This window comes from Scomber scombrus, chromosome 19 (assembly GCF_963691925.1).
Source record: "Scomber scombrus chromosome 19, fScoSco1.1, whole genome shotgun sequence".
NCBI lineage: Eukaryota > Metazoa > Chordata > Actinopteri > Scombriformes > Scombridae > Scomber > Scomber scombrus.
Window position 1 is genome coordinate 2,816,343 of NC_084988.1, and position 17,135 is coordinate 2,833,477.

Genomic DNA, 17,135 nt, shown 5'->3' on the forward strand with positions numbered 1-17,135 from the left:
GTCCTTGAAACCTCGTGCATCATCTTCTTTTTCCTCAGTACTTTCCAACCTTCCGACTCAAGAATAAACTCTCCTTTCGCTTCAAAAAGAAAAGAAAAAACAACACCACTAAATCCTGGCCGGCAGGTAGCGTTACGCCTCCAGCAGGATGTGCCAGCGGCAGACCTGCTGTCCTCGACTCTCCTTCATGTCCTGCCAGTGGAGCTGCTCCTCCTCGCCGCTGCTGTTCTGCCCCAGAGCGAACCAGCCGATCATCTCTTTGCGCTTCATGCTGCGCCGGTTGTAGATGGAGACCAGCAGCGTGACGTCCGACAGCTGGAAGAGCGCCACCTGGAAGACGAAGGTCTCCTTGTAGACGGGGTTGGGTTGGCCGCGACGCACCGACGTCTTGCACCGCGAGATCTCCTGACCGACCGAGTTCAGCAGCGTCAGACGCCCGTAGGTGTCTGGAGAGGAAACGGAGGGAAGAAAAAATACACAAATGTCAACGCTGTGACTTGTAGAGTGTTTTACTTCTTTTCCTGTTGTGTTGCCAATCAATAAACTATAAACTAAAGCATAAACCATTTCTACCAGCTAGATTTCCACCCGAAATTTTAGTAGAAAATCAGCAAAAGAAATGTTATATTAATGCATATTTCCATCTGCTTCTGTTTGTTTTGCAAATGTTTAGAGTTGGATCATGACTATTTTTTCAGTCTGTGCCGTTACACTGCTGCAGAAGAAAAGGACACGATCAAACATTTCTACCTCAAGTTTTGTAGCTTTGATCGTGTTTAACTGACATTATAATGTCATATAAATGACAGAAAATCACAAAAAGCACAATATGTCCCCTTTAACATGAACTTAATCTGTCTTATTCTATTTTAGTATCATTTTATTTCCAATTTTATTTAAATGACAGTTTTTGCTTTTATATTCTGTCCTGATGCATTTGATGTTTTATGTAAAGCACTTTGAATTGCCTTGTTGTTGAAATGTGCTGTACAAATACATTTGCCTTTCCTTTAAAAAAAATAAACCTCACCTGATATACATATACATGATTAATCAGATTCAATATCAAAATCAGACTCTGCCTCACATATATGATATCAGTCTGTTATATCTGAGTGTGTGTATAAGCACTGTGTTCGCTGCAGACCTGGTGGCCGGTTGATGGCCAGGTTTCTGAAGTGGCTTCCCTTGATGAGCTCCACAGACATGCGTCCCGTGGTGGCGTTGTAGGAGAGTCCAACCAGCAGCTCGGGGACGCCGCCGTGGGTCAGAGACTGAGTGGAGGAGGCGCTGTCGCTCTGAGACACGGCAGACAGGCTCAGCTGGGAGCCCAAACTCTGCAAAGACACAGAAACACATGACGAACAGCAGCTTCATGGAGTTCAATGGACACAAAACAAATGAGACAGATTTAATGTTGATGAGGTAATCTAAATAAAGTTTTTTTAATTTGATTGAATTCACTGATTTTAATGACGTTCCTGCTACACATCCTGCATTTAATCATCCAAACCGACCTTAAGGTTACTACGAGGCTCCAGAACCAGCGTCGTCTCCATCGTCCCTCCGTTCGGGTCGAGCTCTCCTAAACGCAGTATCTTCTCTCCCATCATGCGCTCGCGGGACATCCTTCCCCCGAGAGCGTACAGCCGGAACCTGATGGCCGACATCTGCAGGTCGGACGGCTCCACGCGCGAGTAGCGAAAGTTCTCGTTGAAGTGCGGCTGCGAGCCTTTCTGCACCGACGTCTTGTGGCGTTGCTTCTTGGAGGGAAGCAGGACCATGTGCACCTGCCAGGAGTCCATCCCGCTACGCGCCTTGTCGGGAATGTCCCGCGCCGCGACCACGCAGACCAGTAGCTTCTCCGTGTTGGGACGGTACTCCAGAGAGAGAACCAGGTCGCCACATTTGGAGATGGGGGGTCGAGGGGAAGAACCTTTCGGCTGGGACGTGACCTCATCGACGGGAGGTTGCTCTTGCTGAGAAGAAAGAGAAACATAAAAGCTGTTATATTTTTAATAAATAAAATGATATGTAATGGTCAAAGCTCCAGGAACCCTTCAATTTTGGGGTCATCATAAAATACATTACAAACAGCATTTTAAAAAGCAGGAAAAAATTCAAAAAGGTAAAAAAAAGACCAAAAAAAAACACCAGTTATGTGCATTCAGACATGTATCAGCCAAATAAAATGATAAAACATTAATAAACTAAAAGAAGAAATTAGATATTATACCGATTAAGGCTGGAGGAAAGATTGACACCTGAATATAGTAACAGAAACTACAGAAAACTTAACAAAGCATCTTTCTATATACAGACTAAAACGTTTAATTATGCCAAACATTAATACCTGTATTAATACATTTAAGACAACCCTGTTTCCTCAGATGCTGCACTTACTGACACAGAAAAAAGCTACTATAATTATACTGAAATACGACAAGAGTAGTAATAAAAAATAATACGTTTTACTGATATATACTTAAATGTAGTGAGGAAAACAGTAGCTGTGCTTTTGTGGTGAACAGACTCGAACAATAAAGCTCTCTTTGGGTCTTTGAGTGTTTTTTTTCCTACTAATGGGAGCACAACAATTTAAAAAAAGAGGAAAAACCTGCAGATGATACAAGATAGATAAATTCCAATTGAATTAAAGCAGAAATAATGAGAAGAAACACATGCCTGTATAACATTTAGTGACAGTCTGAATGGTGCAAGAAAGCATCTCATTTTGAAATGATAAAGACGCACATAAAGTGATTGAGCTGATCAGATAAAAGATATCCCAGGAATCATCCTCAGGCCATAACAAATGACAACAAATACCAAAAAATGCAGCTGCTAAAAAGCTTTTTTAAGTGATGTCAGTTCAGAAAGAAGCTGAATGAAAAAGTAAATCACTGATTAAAATGCCTTAAAGACGTTTTTCTTCTTTTTGAACAACATCTGAAGGATTCAAACTGATCAAAGTACATTTTTTAGCCGGTTTTTAATCTGCCTTTCAGCTCTCGCCGCTGCCGTCTATTTATAACTTTAACACGCCGCCGACTGAGATATGAATAGAGAGGAGACAGAACGAAGGCAAACAGAGAATCATCTGGACGCTGATTCCTTCCAGACCACATGTTCACGGCTGGAGTGACGATCATTAAACGTCTGAATGTACAGAGTGAGTCACTTCTTCACAAAGTCGGCATTGAATGGGAAACTGAACTAAACCCCCCAAATCTAACTTATCTACTCTGACACTTCTCCTGTGTGGACTTATTAGTAGATTAGTAGTTCAGTAATAGTTCAGACGCTTCAGCTTGGATAGCTTTTTGAAGAAATGTCCATTTATAATTAAAAACACTCTTACAGGACCATCCATCACTCCATTATCCACCTATCCAGGATGTAGTAATCTTTTCCAGTTCTGAAAAGCACAGATAATTTAGACGGGAAGATTCAAGATGCAATTAAATTTAAAAAGTGTCCAAGGAAACAATTTGGATGGACTCTTGATGCATCATTTCTATCATCTTAGCATCGTTAAAATCCAATTTATTCATACATGATTACTAGTAAAGGCCCGGTGTAACTTTATCCTTTAGAAATGTGACTAATATTTTGATATTTAGATTGATTCCTCCTCTCTAAACTGTCCCCGTCTCGAGTGTCATGCCTGGATCGTCCCCTGGTGGCTGGCTACAGTATAGTTCATAAGTCCCGCCCCCTCCATGTTAACCGATGGGACATGAGCCAAACTAAAAATACTGAAAAGTACACATCAAATACATTTTTCCCAAAGACAGTTTGTGTGATTTTAGATTGTTCTCATCACTTCGATGTTTCAATTTAATTAGTTATTTGATAATGTAAAAAAGGGGGTGTAACGTCATGATTGACAGCTGTGACAGCTGTGACAGCCGCTCTCAAACTCTACTGCACAGACTCTGGCTCCAAATGACTTCACGCAAGCAAGATGGTCTCTCTCGGATACGAGATATTTTGGCTTCACTTTTGCATCGTGACAGGAAGTGGAGACGCGTCTTTCATCTTTATATACAGTCAGTGTCTACAGCTAACACCTTGATTCCACCGGTGCACGGATGCACTGCGTTCTGGCTCCGACGCGGAGGTGTTCGCTGCCACTCTTATCAATGGTTGTGATCCCACCTGGCACACTACGGCTTCAGAAGCATCGCAAAAGCAGCTCTAGACTCCGCTATAGATACATGCTGAGTCTATTTTCAATGGAAGACGCTTCAAAGCTACGTCAAGCTCAACAGAGCAAATCGAGCTGGACAGGAAGTCAGACACAGAAACAGCATAGCAAATTTTCAAAATAAAACAATTTCTGCACTGAAATTTTTAATCTCTTGTTTTACGTGTTTTATTCTATTTTTACATAATTCTTTCAAATCCTACTTAAAGCTTGTTTCTCTATATATTGTTGTGTTTCTATGTAAAGCCCTTTGAATTGCCTTAATTTAAAAAGGTACAATAAACTACTAAACAATAAACGCCTTACCACTGTAGATATATATTTCTGACTCTTTTCCTACACATTACAACCTAAAATAGGCTCTTTAAAGGGTTTATCTTGTGAAAAATAAGCTATGTTAATCATGATGCATGCATGCATGAAGAGTCAAGAGACAGAAACTGAGCAGAAATCCTGTCATAAAAGAGAAATAAACCCCCCTCCTCCTCCTTCTCCCGCCGCTCTCTGCAGCCAATCTCAGCCTCACACACAATCAACAAAGACAACATCGATTGTGTCGAGTGTTGACAGAGCGGGCCTGAGTGTCGGCGTCGACATGGCAACCGCAAAGGAGATAAGATAATCACCGAGCTCCCGTTGAGTCTATTGAACGTGCAGGTCAGGAGGTCCACACAAGAAGAAGAAAACACAAAGAATCACCGAATACACACCGGGGACACTGCAGATGTTTACTACACTCAAATAATTTCTAGTAAAACAGGTTGTAGAGGCAGCAGTGGTAGTAGTTGTAGTAGAAGTGCTTGTATAAGTGGTAAGAGTGTATGAAGGTAAAATCATGTCATAAAGACAAAGAAGAGCAGACTATGATTTACACTTGTGAAACTGTAAATCACAACTTGTGAAAGCGCATCTTAAGCCCCGTTTCCAATGCAGGAACTTCAGGGTAATGGTATGGGGCCAGGCCGTCAGTGTGCGTCTCCATAGCAGGAAGCTCCCCCAAAGAACAATCTCCCGGAACTTTTACGGGGGATAAACGAGTCCCTGCCTCGGGGTAGGTACTCAGATCGGCCCCAAAAAACTCCTGGGTGGGGCTTGAGGTTGACTGCGTGCTGATTGGGTATACTCAAAGCAGGATGTGGTGTCAACAGAAAGCGCCAAAACAGGCAGCATTTTTAAAACCCAGCACAAGAAGAACAGTAGTAGAAAACGTCTACACTGCCGGTACTGCCATGTACTTCCCATGTCATCGCAACCACCTCAGCTCCTTCCATGTTTACCTCCTTGTGTCGTTTTCTTTGTTATGCTTTCGGCTCGTCGCCTCGATGACGTCACGGTCCTACTCTGCTATGGAGACACAACGGTCTAGAGGGCTGAGTGAGAGGACGTTCCTGTAAAGGTCACGCCTCCTTAATTTTACCAGGAAGTTCCTTAGTGGAAACGGGGCTTTAGAGTTTGTAATTGTAACTTCCGATCTGCAGAAGAAGCAATGCATTTTGGGACGGTTGGTGACGTCGAGGGTTGCGTCATATGGAAGTAAGCATGGTTTAATCTAAACTGGGTTGGAAAAACAATAGACACACTGCCACCTGCTGGATGCATGTGTTAGAACAGGTACTCCTTACGGTTTCTTGAACGCAAGTTGTGATTTGCACTTCTGTCATGTTTTGGCACACTCCATCGAAAGTCACAATTACAAACTCTGAGATGTGTTTTCACAAGTTGTGAGGTACAGTTTCACAAGTGCAAATCAAAGTCTGCTCTTCTACCTTCATAGAAGTGTCAGTGGTAATGATAGCAGTGTTATTAGTGATATCATTATTAAGTGTTGTAATGACAGTAATATTGATAGCAGGAGTAGTTCACATTTAGAGACAAGAGATAAAACGGCCTGTTTTTAGACAGAGGCTGAACTGAGGGGCTGCATAAAGGACCAGTATAAGATTAATAAGGAGTTTTTAATTGGAAATCATACAAAAATATTCCAGTAGAGCCACAGAATATAAATACATAGCTGGGAATGTGCAGAATACGTCCTGTTTAAAGAAGACACAAAGTTTTTTAGCTTGAGGAAACTTTAACTTGAAAATTTGTTGCCAAAATCAACAAACTGTAAGAAGAATAGAGCTGAAGATTACTGGCACATTACCTTACTGGTTATTATCCATTTATTTTTCTTGTCTCATTTATTGTGAGCATCTATGTTGTGTCAGTTTGTGTAGTATTAGCTGTAGTGTGGCAGTGTTAGAGCTGTTATATAACTGTATAAATAAACTGCTACAACATGGTTCTCTCTCTCCGCTGATCCACTGATCCAACCTCATTTGTTATTTATGAAGCGTTTTCTAGATGTCTGTGTGTTCATATGTGTGTGTGTGTGTGTGTGTGTGGGAGGTGTTTACAGCACAAATTGCTCCCAATTTCAAAGTGTGATTTGGTGACTGATAAGTTGTTATATTCTACATTTGCAGTCTCCTACGAGCACAAATGCAACAAAATACACACACACATAGAGACACACACACACACACACACAAACACACATTGATTATTATTCATGAGCTTCTGCTTGTAAGCTAACAGAGCGTGGAGAGCTGAAGGAAATATCAACTATTTATGCGAAACCTCAAGGCCCCGGAGAGACGTGTTTGGTTTGTTTCCTCCAAAATGAACCTGAGAGGATAACACAGCAACGTGATAATCCTCTCACAGCTGAGTGATGATACCTCAGCCAAGCATGATGGATAACAGCAGGGCTGCGGTCAGCTCACTGACCCCGTTAAGTAATCATCAGTTCCTGCCTTGATTTTTAGTTTTGGGTGATTATTGTGATCAGGAAAGTGTGAAATGTTGCTGATTATTGTTCAAGTCTCATCACCCTGCAGGCCAACTGCCTTTCAGCTGGTTTTCAACACAGGGCACTTATCTGTGTATAAATGGATAGAGGAGAATATCAGTGTTACCTGAGTATAAAATTACGAATATATACGAATTGATTTTGTCACTCTATTGATTATTTGTTGAAAATGGTGATTATCATTCTCTCAAATTTTTCTCATAATGCTTTTGCAATGTATACAAGAAGTATAACAATATGGATTCAGTCAGTTAACTGCATGGTTATATTAAGAGAGCTGATACAGTGCTGCTGCTCAGTTTTACTGCCAATCATTCCTTGTGACCAGTCGCAGACCTCCATTATAAAAGAGACATCTGTAACCTTGCAAACAAGGTTATTTAATAACTTTGTATTATGAATCTATAAACCATGAAGGTTTTATATTTGTAAAACTGTCCTTGAAACCAGAGAAGCAATTTTAAAGTCCCAATGTGAAGTTAATGGGATGTAATGGGAGGTAACCACATATATTCAGTGGACCACACAACACGGAGGCAAACCAGAAGCTTTAAACCTTTTTTGGTTTATGTGCCAGGCAAGCAACTTTCATTCAACTGAAGAAATGTCATCTTTGAGTTCAATATCTAGTTCTTATTATTTTAACTGTTAGTTGTGGGCCACAACTTTTATATGCTGACAAACTGGCACCATGAAACAGTGTGCTGAATTAGCTATTAGAAGTTCCTGTTTGCAATGTAGCCGAGGACGTGACGACTCTTAGGGGATCTCTGGAGCTATAAGTTTGGTGTTACTTTTTTGAGACTTCAGAATTTTTCTACCGGTCACCAAAGCTTTAAATGTGTTGTTGGTGGGCGTCTCTCACAGTATGATTAAGCAACACAGTTTCACGATTGTGAACTTTGGTTTCATACAGCCCGAAATCATTCAGTGTAAAAGGGCCTTAAGCCACAGGGTGACCCTGCATTTCTGTTTTGATGAACAGGTAAGAAAATGATTGGTCCTTTTCAGGTCAGCTACAAGTTTTAAGAAAACCTAGAAGACCTCAAGTCTGTGCACAAAATTAAGATCCCTGCAGAAACACTGAAGTATCTGCTACAGTAAATAACACAAAATAAAATATGTGAAATGTCAGTCTGCAGTACCTCAGGGCTCCAGGTGGAGGAGCTGTCTGTTGCGTCATTTTTGTCCACGGCCGTCTCCATGTCTTCGCTGCCGTCTGCGGGGTGCCGGTTCAGACTGAGTGTGGGACTGTCCCTGGCGCCTGATAGAGACGCCCTGGTGCCTGATAGAGACGCCCTGGCGCCTGATAGAGACGCCCTGGTGCCTGATAGAGACGCCTCGGCACCTGATAGAGACGCCTTGGCTCCTGCAGGTTTGTTCGGACAGTTTGCAGACGACTCCGCGCTCTCCGCTTCTGCTGCTGCTGCAGACAGCGGGTCCTGGAAATGCTGCTGCTGCTTCTGAGCCTCCATGTCTGCAGAGGGGAGGCAACAGAGTAGGAAGGTCAGCATTTCACCCTCTGAAAGCTGACTTTAAACCTGTGGGTTTGAGAACAGAGTGTAACTGTGTGAGAGCGCGGTTTTGTTTACAGCTTCGCGAGCTTGCTGTGTGACATATCCAAACCTCTTAACTGTGTACTGAAGATCTTTATAACATTTACTGACATTGCATCATTGATTAATGATTATTTTCTTGATAATCGAGTTGTTTGGAAAATGTCGATCACAGATTCCCAAAACAAAAAGGTGATCCACTCAAATGTCCCAAAATGAGCAATTACATTTCTGTCAATCTACTAATTGGTTCAAATGTAAAGGTGATTTTTTTGCACATGCTCAGTAGTTTCTGCCTTACACAGAACTACTCTCCAGAGACTGAAAACATGATCACCGTTTGTCTTTGGAGCCGTTTCTAAACAAACTAACGTGACCAAACATACTGAAGGAACGTGTGACCCAGTGCAGCGGTGTGACTCAATGGACAGCAGAGGAATAAGATATATCAGACTTTGATACACACACAATACTTGTTAGTAGATCAGGTCAATGTTGGTTTGACTGAACAGGAGATTTGACTCATTCACTCACTCTAATTTTACTGTGCTGACGGTGGAAAAATAAAAGTACTTATAAGCTGACCCGGCTGTATATGATGTGACAAGTCATTCTGGGTCTCTGTGTCTCTATGGCAGAGCATCTAACTTAGTCTCAGAGGTCTAAAAGAGGCTCCGTTAACCTCGTTTAAGGACTGATGCGTGTTAACTGAGGCGATATTATGTAATCTGTTAAAGCTTGGCCTTTCCCTGAGACAGAAACACTCGGAGAACAGGCCGTACCTCAGACCAATCAATAGCAATTATCTCCTAGTCACCGTCATTAATGTCAGTCTGACTGTTATATCAATGGCTGCATTGAGTGCTCGCCATGGCAACAGGCTGAGGTGAGTCATCAGCCTGTGCGTGTCAGTGAGTGTCAGTGTGTGTGTGTGTTACCTTTTTAATTTGTGGGTTATGTCACCGCACCGCTCAGATGTTGGTTAAAGACGGAAAATAAATACCAGGCAGGTCACGGAGACAGAACGACCGTCCGACCAAACAATGTCACCACCCACCAACCAGCTGCTCGCCTTGAGAGCCAGAAGTGAGGTGCGTTCAAGTCCATCCGAAACATTTGTGTTTTGCTCAATGTGAGTGGTGTATTGTCGTATTTCCACACCTGAATGCCACACAGCTATTCATGAGAAGTCTTAAATATTAAATCATAAATCTTCTCCAGTACACTAAAGCTTTATTCAGCTGTCTTCAACACAGCCGCTTCTGTTTCCCTTATCTACATTTCACAGATTCATCACACGACTCACAATCGATCCCTTCTTTAGGACGATCAAACAAAAAATTGACAGTAATCCTAAGAGAAATGTCACCTGCCATTTAAAGGTGCAGTATGCATAATTTAGTGTCATCTAGTAACTAATAGACTTGGCAGAAATTATTATGAAGTATGGCTTAATTACTGTATAATCAGCTGAAAATGAGAATTGTTGTATGTTCGTTACCTTAGAATGAGCCTCTTATATATACAGAGGGAGCGGGTCCTCTTCCAAGGAGCCCGCCATGTTTTTAGAGGGGACCTTTCGCCTTTTTTTGTGTATTTCATGACCACCGTAGATTCTCTTAAATTCTTGTAAGCAAATTGGTTTTCCTAGGATGGCAAAATAATGTAGCGCCCTTTCTATGCCTGTGATTGGCTAGTACTCATTACCTTTGGTTTTAAGTATGAGGAGTGAGATTGGGGGTAAAATATTAGGGTAGATTAGTGCAGGTCATGATTTTGCCATCCTAGGGAAAAAATATTGGAATATGGTGGGGTATTATTCAGTTGGCTGCAATCTGCACCCTCATTGTTAGACGTCACTAAATCCTACACACTGCACCTTTAAACATTTAATCTTATTCACAATATCATCCAGACAATTAATTTTTTGAGGCGTCAATCAGTACAAAAAGTTAAATATTCATCTTCAAACTCAGGCAATCAAATTCTTTATTTAAACTAGTCTTTCACTTCCTAGCTAAACTGGCTTCTGTAACTCAGCGTCATCTGTTATTAAGGATTTCATTAGTCTTTCTGGAGAAGTGGAGCTGTGTTTTGTTCTAAGTATTTCTTAGATAAGTGAGATTGTATAACAGCACTTGACATTCAAAGCTCAAACTTGAAGTATCAGAGTGGTCTTTTTAAGTTCTTCTCTCTTGTTAAGCTTCCTCTGCAGTGATGAATGAGTGTGATTTGAGTTTCTGTGTGACTTATTTATTTATCTAGGAGAGTTTGTTTGACTTGTTGGGCAGGAAAATGTCCCTTCAGGCTTAAATGATAATCCTATTTATCAGATCGGGTTCTGTTTGTTCATGTTAAGAATAAATCTTCCAGGCAAACAAACGTTAGATATGGAGTTCCTCAGGGTTCAGTGCTTGGACCAATATTCACCTCATTTATCCTTTAAGGTAATATTTCTGCTTGAGGTTTCTTCCCATTAAAGGAGAGTTCTTCCTTGCAGTTATAAATTAAAGATAACAGTCTAGACCTGCTCAATGTGAGCAAAGTGCCTTGAGATAACTTTTGTTATGAGTTGGCGTTCATGAGGTCTTTCTTCAAACACCAGAAAACAACTGTGTACGAACAAGTGTCCTAAATTAATCAAATGTCCTAATTACAGCTGCTGTCTGTTCACACTCATCCAGCCACAGCAGCCCGATCACACTGAGCCTCGCTGAGCTCTTTACAGCCTCTAATCTGCAGTAAAAACGTTATTTGGGGCCTTTTGGCTCACTGACACCACGACGGATTAGTGGAGGATCTTTCAGAGTTTTCGAGGCCTCCAGTTTGACAACGGTAAACTGGTGCACCTCTCCTTAAAATGAGATCACAGACAGTTACTCACTACTCACAAGCTCAGTCAAGCCAGAAACATAAAAACTAGAGACAAGCTGGGAGACATAGTGGAGCATTTAGCAGCTAGAAAGCCAGATATTTCCCTCAGGAGTTGGTAGAGAGTAAAAAAACAGAGCTAAAAGAGAGTAAATATTGGTCTTACATTCAGCAGGTGGACAGAAACACTACTCCAAATGAATGATAATTTTGATCAGTGACTGCTGGGCGTGGAAATATACAACTGTGTACTTGGCAAGAACTTCCTTGCATCGATATAAAATGCAATGGGATGGTTTTATCTATAGTCACATCGCCCAATCCTACTCCAACGTGTTCTTAGGAAAACAGTGTAAAAAGTAAAAAGTTTGACACCACACCTTCACAGTCTGATGGCTCGGTGCTGCCCTCCTCCTGGTCCGACAGTCGGGTGAATTTGTGGCGTCGGCCCAACGACGACAGCTGAGTTGGCTGAGATTGCTTTTCACTGCCGTTAGCCGCCGCCCCCGCTTTAAGGAAACTTTGCGAACGCGACACAGAGATCTCAAACTTCTTCAGGACCTCGCCTTCGCTGTCAGACGAGCTGGTGGCACCATCATCGCCGTAACTGTTCACTGGATGGAGACAAGCACAGGGAAACACAGGGATTGACGAAGAGGAGAAGCTGGGAGAGTTCAGGAGAGGAGAAAAGAGGAGAGGAGAGGAGATCCGGATGGAAGGAAAAACATAAAAACACTTGAATTGTCACTGTCACACCAGCTGCATCACTTCGGTCTTTAAATACTGAACATTTCTTTACAAGTTGTACCTGAACAAACTGTTGGAGAATATTCAGTGGGCCTTACACAGAACTACTCTCCAGAGACTGAAAACATGATCGCTTATTAACAAACTAACATATGTAGAAATGCTCCCTGCAAGTCAAAAGTCAGGGCTGACGAGCTGACGTCTGCACGTTGCACAAGCCAATAAATGGCCATTCGTTCTCGGGTTGAGTTAGCCTCGGTTGCTACGGTTGTTGCTAAGGTTTTTCCATGTGTACTTCGCATTGTCCGACTCTCGGATTTTGTTTCGGATTTTGGCTCGAGTATGTACGGATGAATTCGAGAAGTTGACATTTGGAGTAAAGAACAAGAAAAAGAAGTAAAATCTGGACGTAGCCTCCACAGTGGCTGCAAATCGGCCGAGATGCAAGAAACGTAAAGAGACAGGAGCTAAAACGGCCTGTTTCAGACAGAGGCTGAACTGAGGGGCTGCATAAAGGACCAGTAGAAGATAAATAAGGAGTTTTTAACTGGAAATCATGCAAAGATATTCTAGTAGAGCCCCAGAATATAAATGTATGTAGAGCTGGAAATATACAGAATATATTAGCTTAGTTTTGTCATTTTTTGGTATTAACTGACTAATTATTGCAGCTGGATTTACAAAACTTTAACGTTTGTGTGATGTCCACTTAACAAACATCATAACTTTTCTAAGTTTGAATTTATGAACGACTGGTGCAACTTTTCTGCAGTTCTGTTTGGAGGCTTAACGTTTGAGCAGATACAGGATTAAAATATTACAGATGTTACAGTTTAAGCAAAACATCACAGTGACTTAATGAACCAGCTGCTGTTATTTTAGCACCAAAAACACACAAACACACTGTTGGTGTTGGTGCTGTGAGTTGATGTTTTGGGTGCATAAAGGACCATTATAAGGTAAAAAAAAAAAAAGGGCGTTTTTAATTAGAAATCACTTTAAAATAAATAAGTACAGCCCCAGATTAAAAACATGAACATGGAAATGTGCAGAATATGTTCCCTTGAATACTTTTTCAACAACAATGGAGGCCTGCGGCACATAGGAAAAAGATAAATCAGGCTTTGATACACACACACAATACTAATTAGGATTAAAAAGGATTAATTCATTGTTGGTTTGGCCAGCTTTATCCTTTAAATCATGTGCAGAAAACTTCACTTATTAGATGCTTTTTAGAGTCTTTTTTAATGTCCTGGAACATAATCAGCAGCTGACAGGATTCAAGCCTCACTGGTGGAGATCAACAACACCATCCACCTCCTCACAGGTACAGTGTATTAAAGTCATTTTGTGCTGCGGGGGAGTAAAATTATCCCTCGTTTATGGGATGTAAATGCTCATAAAATAAGCAAGAACACATTTGAAGCCGTGCACTCTTCTACTCTCACACACAGCCTGTCGCTGCCAGGAGAGAACGAACACAGCGTCAGCCGGCTGGAGGGTCACTCCACTCCACATCATAATTTCACCATAATTGGCTAGCAACAGCTGAATGAGTGACGCCGGCGGTGGAGCGATCAGCCCCTCCTCCCTAAAGTGCAGGTCACTGGCTCTACCTGAGCGATCGCCATGGTTACCTGCCGGGCACGAAGCCGGCTCTGAGTGGGCGAGCGTCGGCTGATTGGTCTGTTAACGTTTGTCTTCTGCTGCTATTCACAGGCGGAAGCTTCCACAGCGGAGAAATGTGACTCAATGAATAAATGGACTGAATTTTATACACGGCTCTTATTCAAACTGCTTTACAATGTGCCTCTAAATCACCCACTCACTTGGCTGGATTAACCTCACATAGAGCTCCAGGGAAAAAAAGTTTGTTAAAGAGGACACATATTCGGCACATTTCCAGCTCTATATTTATATTCTGGGGCTCTACTGGAATATCTTTGCATGATTTCCAGTTTAAAAACTCCTTATTTATCTTCTACTGGTCCTTTATGCATCTCCTCAGTGCAGCCTCTGTCTGAAACAGGCTGTTTTAGCTCCTGTCTCTTTAAGGGACACTCTGTTAACACATTAACCTCCGAGTTTAACGTCCAAAATCATAACAGCACAAGAGCTTTTACTTACATTTGATTACAATATTCTCCACTTTTCTGTCACAAATTGGGATTTCTCTTACGCTGCTTAATTTTTTCGGTTTTGCACCACTTCCCAACCATTTATCTGTAAATAGCCAATGGGGACACAGCCGTGTAACAACAAACAAACACAATAACTAAAAAATTCAGCTGCCAAACAAACAAAACAAAAAGTGGAGAATATTTTTGCCTTTGACTTAATTTTTTTGTTTCCAAATCATTATTATTCACCTACATCTTATTTTTTTTGTTTGATTCTTGGGAGAATTCAAACAAATCTAATCCCATATTCAACTGAACTTCATTTATAATCCTGCACATTAACCGCAAAGAACAGCATATTGTCTCATTAGTGAAAGTAGCAGGACAAGAGCGGGGAAAATATGTTTAAAGCCCCATTGTGATGTTTTCGTTACGTACGTACACAAGTTAAATAGGTGATTACATAATCCTTACACATGAAATATCCTGTTAAAACTGTTCAGATAATGCCGATAATAGCGTCACATAACAGCGTAAATGTATGTTTTGTCCTTATTTGTTGTATTTAGTGTACAGAAAGTCAAATTCATTAAAAAAGTGACACAGCAAATAGTTACGGTCTAAAACTACATTGACCGATACTAAAGGTTAAAAAACAGCGCCTACCTCACTCTGTGAAGCTCCAAAAGGATTTTGAGTTGTGAAAGTTATGGAGAGAGAGAAAAACTCCAAACAGGATGTGTTGTTTGTTCAGGAAACCAACTGGAAATACCTGCAGCGGAGCCACAGCTGCTCCACCTGCTGCAGGTGAGAAACCGGCTCAGTGTTTACTCATTGTTTGTCTAGTGGGGCGCAGGAAGAATCCGGTCTCCACCTGGGTCCAACAAAACCTGCAGCAGGTGGGACTGTGACTTTTCTTTTTCTTTCCTCAACTTAAAACACTAAAATATACTGAAGAAAGCCTGTTTCAGCTGATTCAGTGTGTAATCTGAGTTTGAGTCCAGTTTCAAAGCTACAAAACTTGTTTAATTAAAAAAGGATTCAACATTAAAGTGACACTACGCTCAAGTTTTTTATCTTTTCAATTAATTCTTCGACACCCCAGCTCCACTTTTATTACATGAAATAAGAAGCGACTCCTTTTATGTCTTTGTTTTAATTAGTTGCATGTTTTCATATAAAAGAAGCTTCACACTCAACCTTATCAGAGCTGAATATTTGATGACTGTAGCGTCTTGATTTTAAGTGTTTACACTGGTTATTAGCACGCAAGAGGTTGTATATGTAGTTCTTTAAATAAACAATAGTCAACATTAATCAAATAAAAAGTAATTTCCCCAACAACTAAATAGTGGCTAATAATAATATACATATATAAATATATATATTATTATAGCTTTGTGTCAGAACTGAAGAATTCAGCTGTAAAACTATATAAAAAATATATATAGAGAAAGTGTGAATACTGGAATCAAATGTCATACTCCTATATTGTTTTAATGACGATTTTACCATGATCATTTTTTATCAAATCATTTTTATTCAGCTTCAATTAAGTTTTTTGTTTGTTTGATTCTCGGCTCAACGTACCAATCAAATGTGATTTAGTTGTGGCCATCATATAAATATATATGACACTAGTAGAGCAAGATTTTTGGTAGAAGTCAGTGTGTGTGTGTGTGTGTGTTTGGATTTCAGCTTGCTAAAACTTTACATTTGTTTATATTTGCCTTCAGTGACCTTTGCTCTGGGTGTTCGTGATGTTTGACAAGTGGGAGAGGAGAAACACGACTGAAAAAAGAGAGAAAGAAAAAATTTAAATAAAAAGGACAAACTGAGCGTCTCGAGGTCTAGTTTCCTTCCTCTGAACGTCCGCTTTTCTTCCTCACTGATTAACTTTTTCTCCAAGGTTTTTTTATACTGTTAATATTTTTATTGTGAGCTGCGGCGGAGCTTTGTAGCGTTATGTGGCTGACTCACACTCACACACACACACACACACACACACACACAAACTCGCCCACTGAAACCGCTGTACAAATACAAACTCGCCCACACGCTCTCTCTCTCTCTCTCTCTTTCTGTTCCTGATGAGTTTAATTGGAGTCTGCAGCAAAGCAGTCACGTATTCTCTCTGAGATGTTTTCAGGTTATATAATCAATGAACCTTGACGTTAAAGAAAGCTGCAGCGCTCACACTTTTTCTTTCCAGGGTTAGGGTTAGTGTTAAGACTCTTGGATGTAGTTCAAGATTCTTTTGGTAAATAGTCTGATTATATTTCTCTGGGTGAGAGTGAGATGTTCAGCTCATGTCTGTGAGTTTAGCTATAGCTTTGTGTAAAGACTGGAAACAGGTGAGCAGCCTAAAATTAACACGTTGTTCTTTTGGTTTAATCTGCAAACAAACAAGAAATCTAAAAGGAACAATTTGTGGTTTAAGAAGGAGCTGTGGTGTAACTAAAGCAAATTCCCCTAGAGGCAATAAAGGTTTCATTGCTCCCAAAGGCTGCATCATCAGTGTGTGGGTGTTTGTGTGAATGGGGTGATCATAGAAACTCTGCGGGGTGCTAGGATTTTGGTGTCCCTGAATAACATTTTGTTTGTGGGCCCAAAATACTTCTAGCACAACCACAAAAACCACACAATACAAGGACACACACACACACACACACACACACACACACACACACACACACACAAATCAATAAATCTTTATTTATATAGCGCCAAATCATAACAAAAGTCATCTAAAGGCACTTTTCACATCTTTAATT

At 40.9% G+C, this 17,135-nt stretch overlaps 2 protein-coding genes across 2 annotated transcripts in view; both read right to left on the minus strand.

The window, feature by feature from the left end:
• Positions 1–8,337, minus strand: LOC134000958 (synaptotagmin-16-like). Its single transcript, XM_062440487.1, has 4 exons — positions 8,210–8,337; positions 1,518–1,979; positions 1,148–1,337; positions 1–446 (listed from the first exon to the last, which is right to left on the minus strand). Exons 1-4 carry the CDS (start codon positions 8,267–8,269, stop codon positions 133–135), a joined length of 1,026 nt encoding a protein of 341 aa, XP_062296471.1. The 5' UTR covers positions 8,270–8,337; the 3' UTR covers positions 1–132.
• The window catches only part of LOC134001245 (synaptotagmin-14-like), a 23,863-nt gene continuing 15,026 nt past the window's right edge, over positions 8,299–17,135 (minus strand). Inside the window, exons 4-6 of the mRNA XM_062440812.1 lie at positions 11,872–12,105; positions 8,413–8,541; positions 8,299–8,363 (exon numbers count right to left, since the gene is read on the minus strand). Of these exons, the coding sequence (XP_062296796.1) occupies positions 8,299–8,363; positions 8,413–8,541; positions 11,872–12,105 (428 nt within the window). The remainder of the gene's footprint in view (positions 8,364–8,412; positions 8,542–11,871; positions 12,106–17,135) is intronic.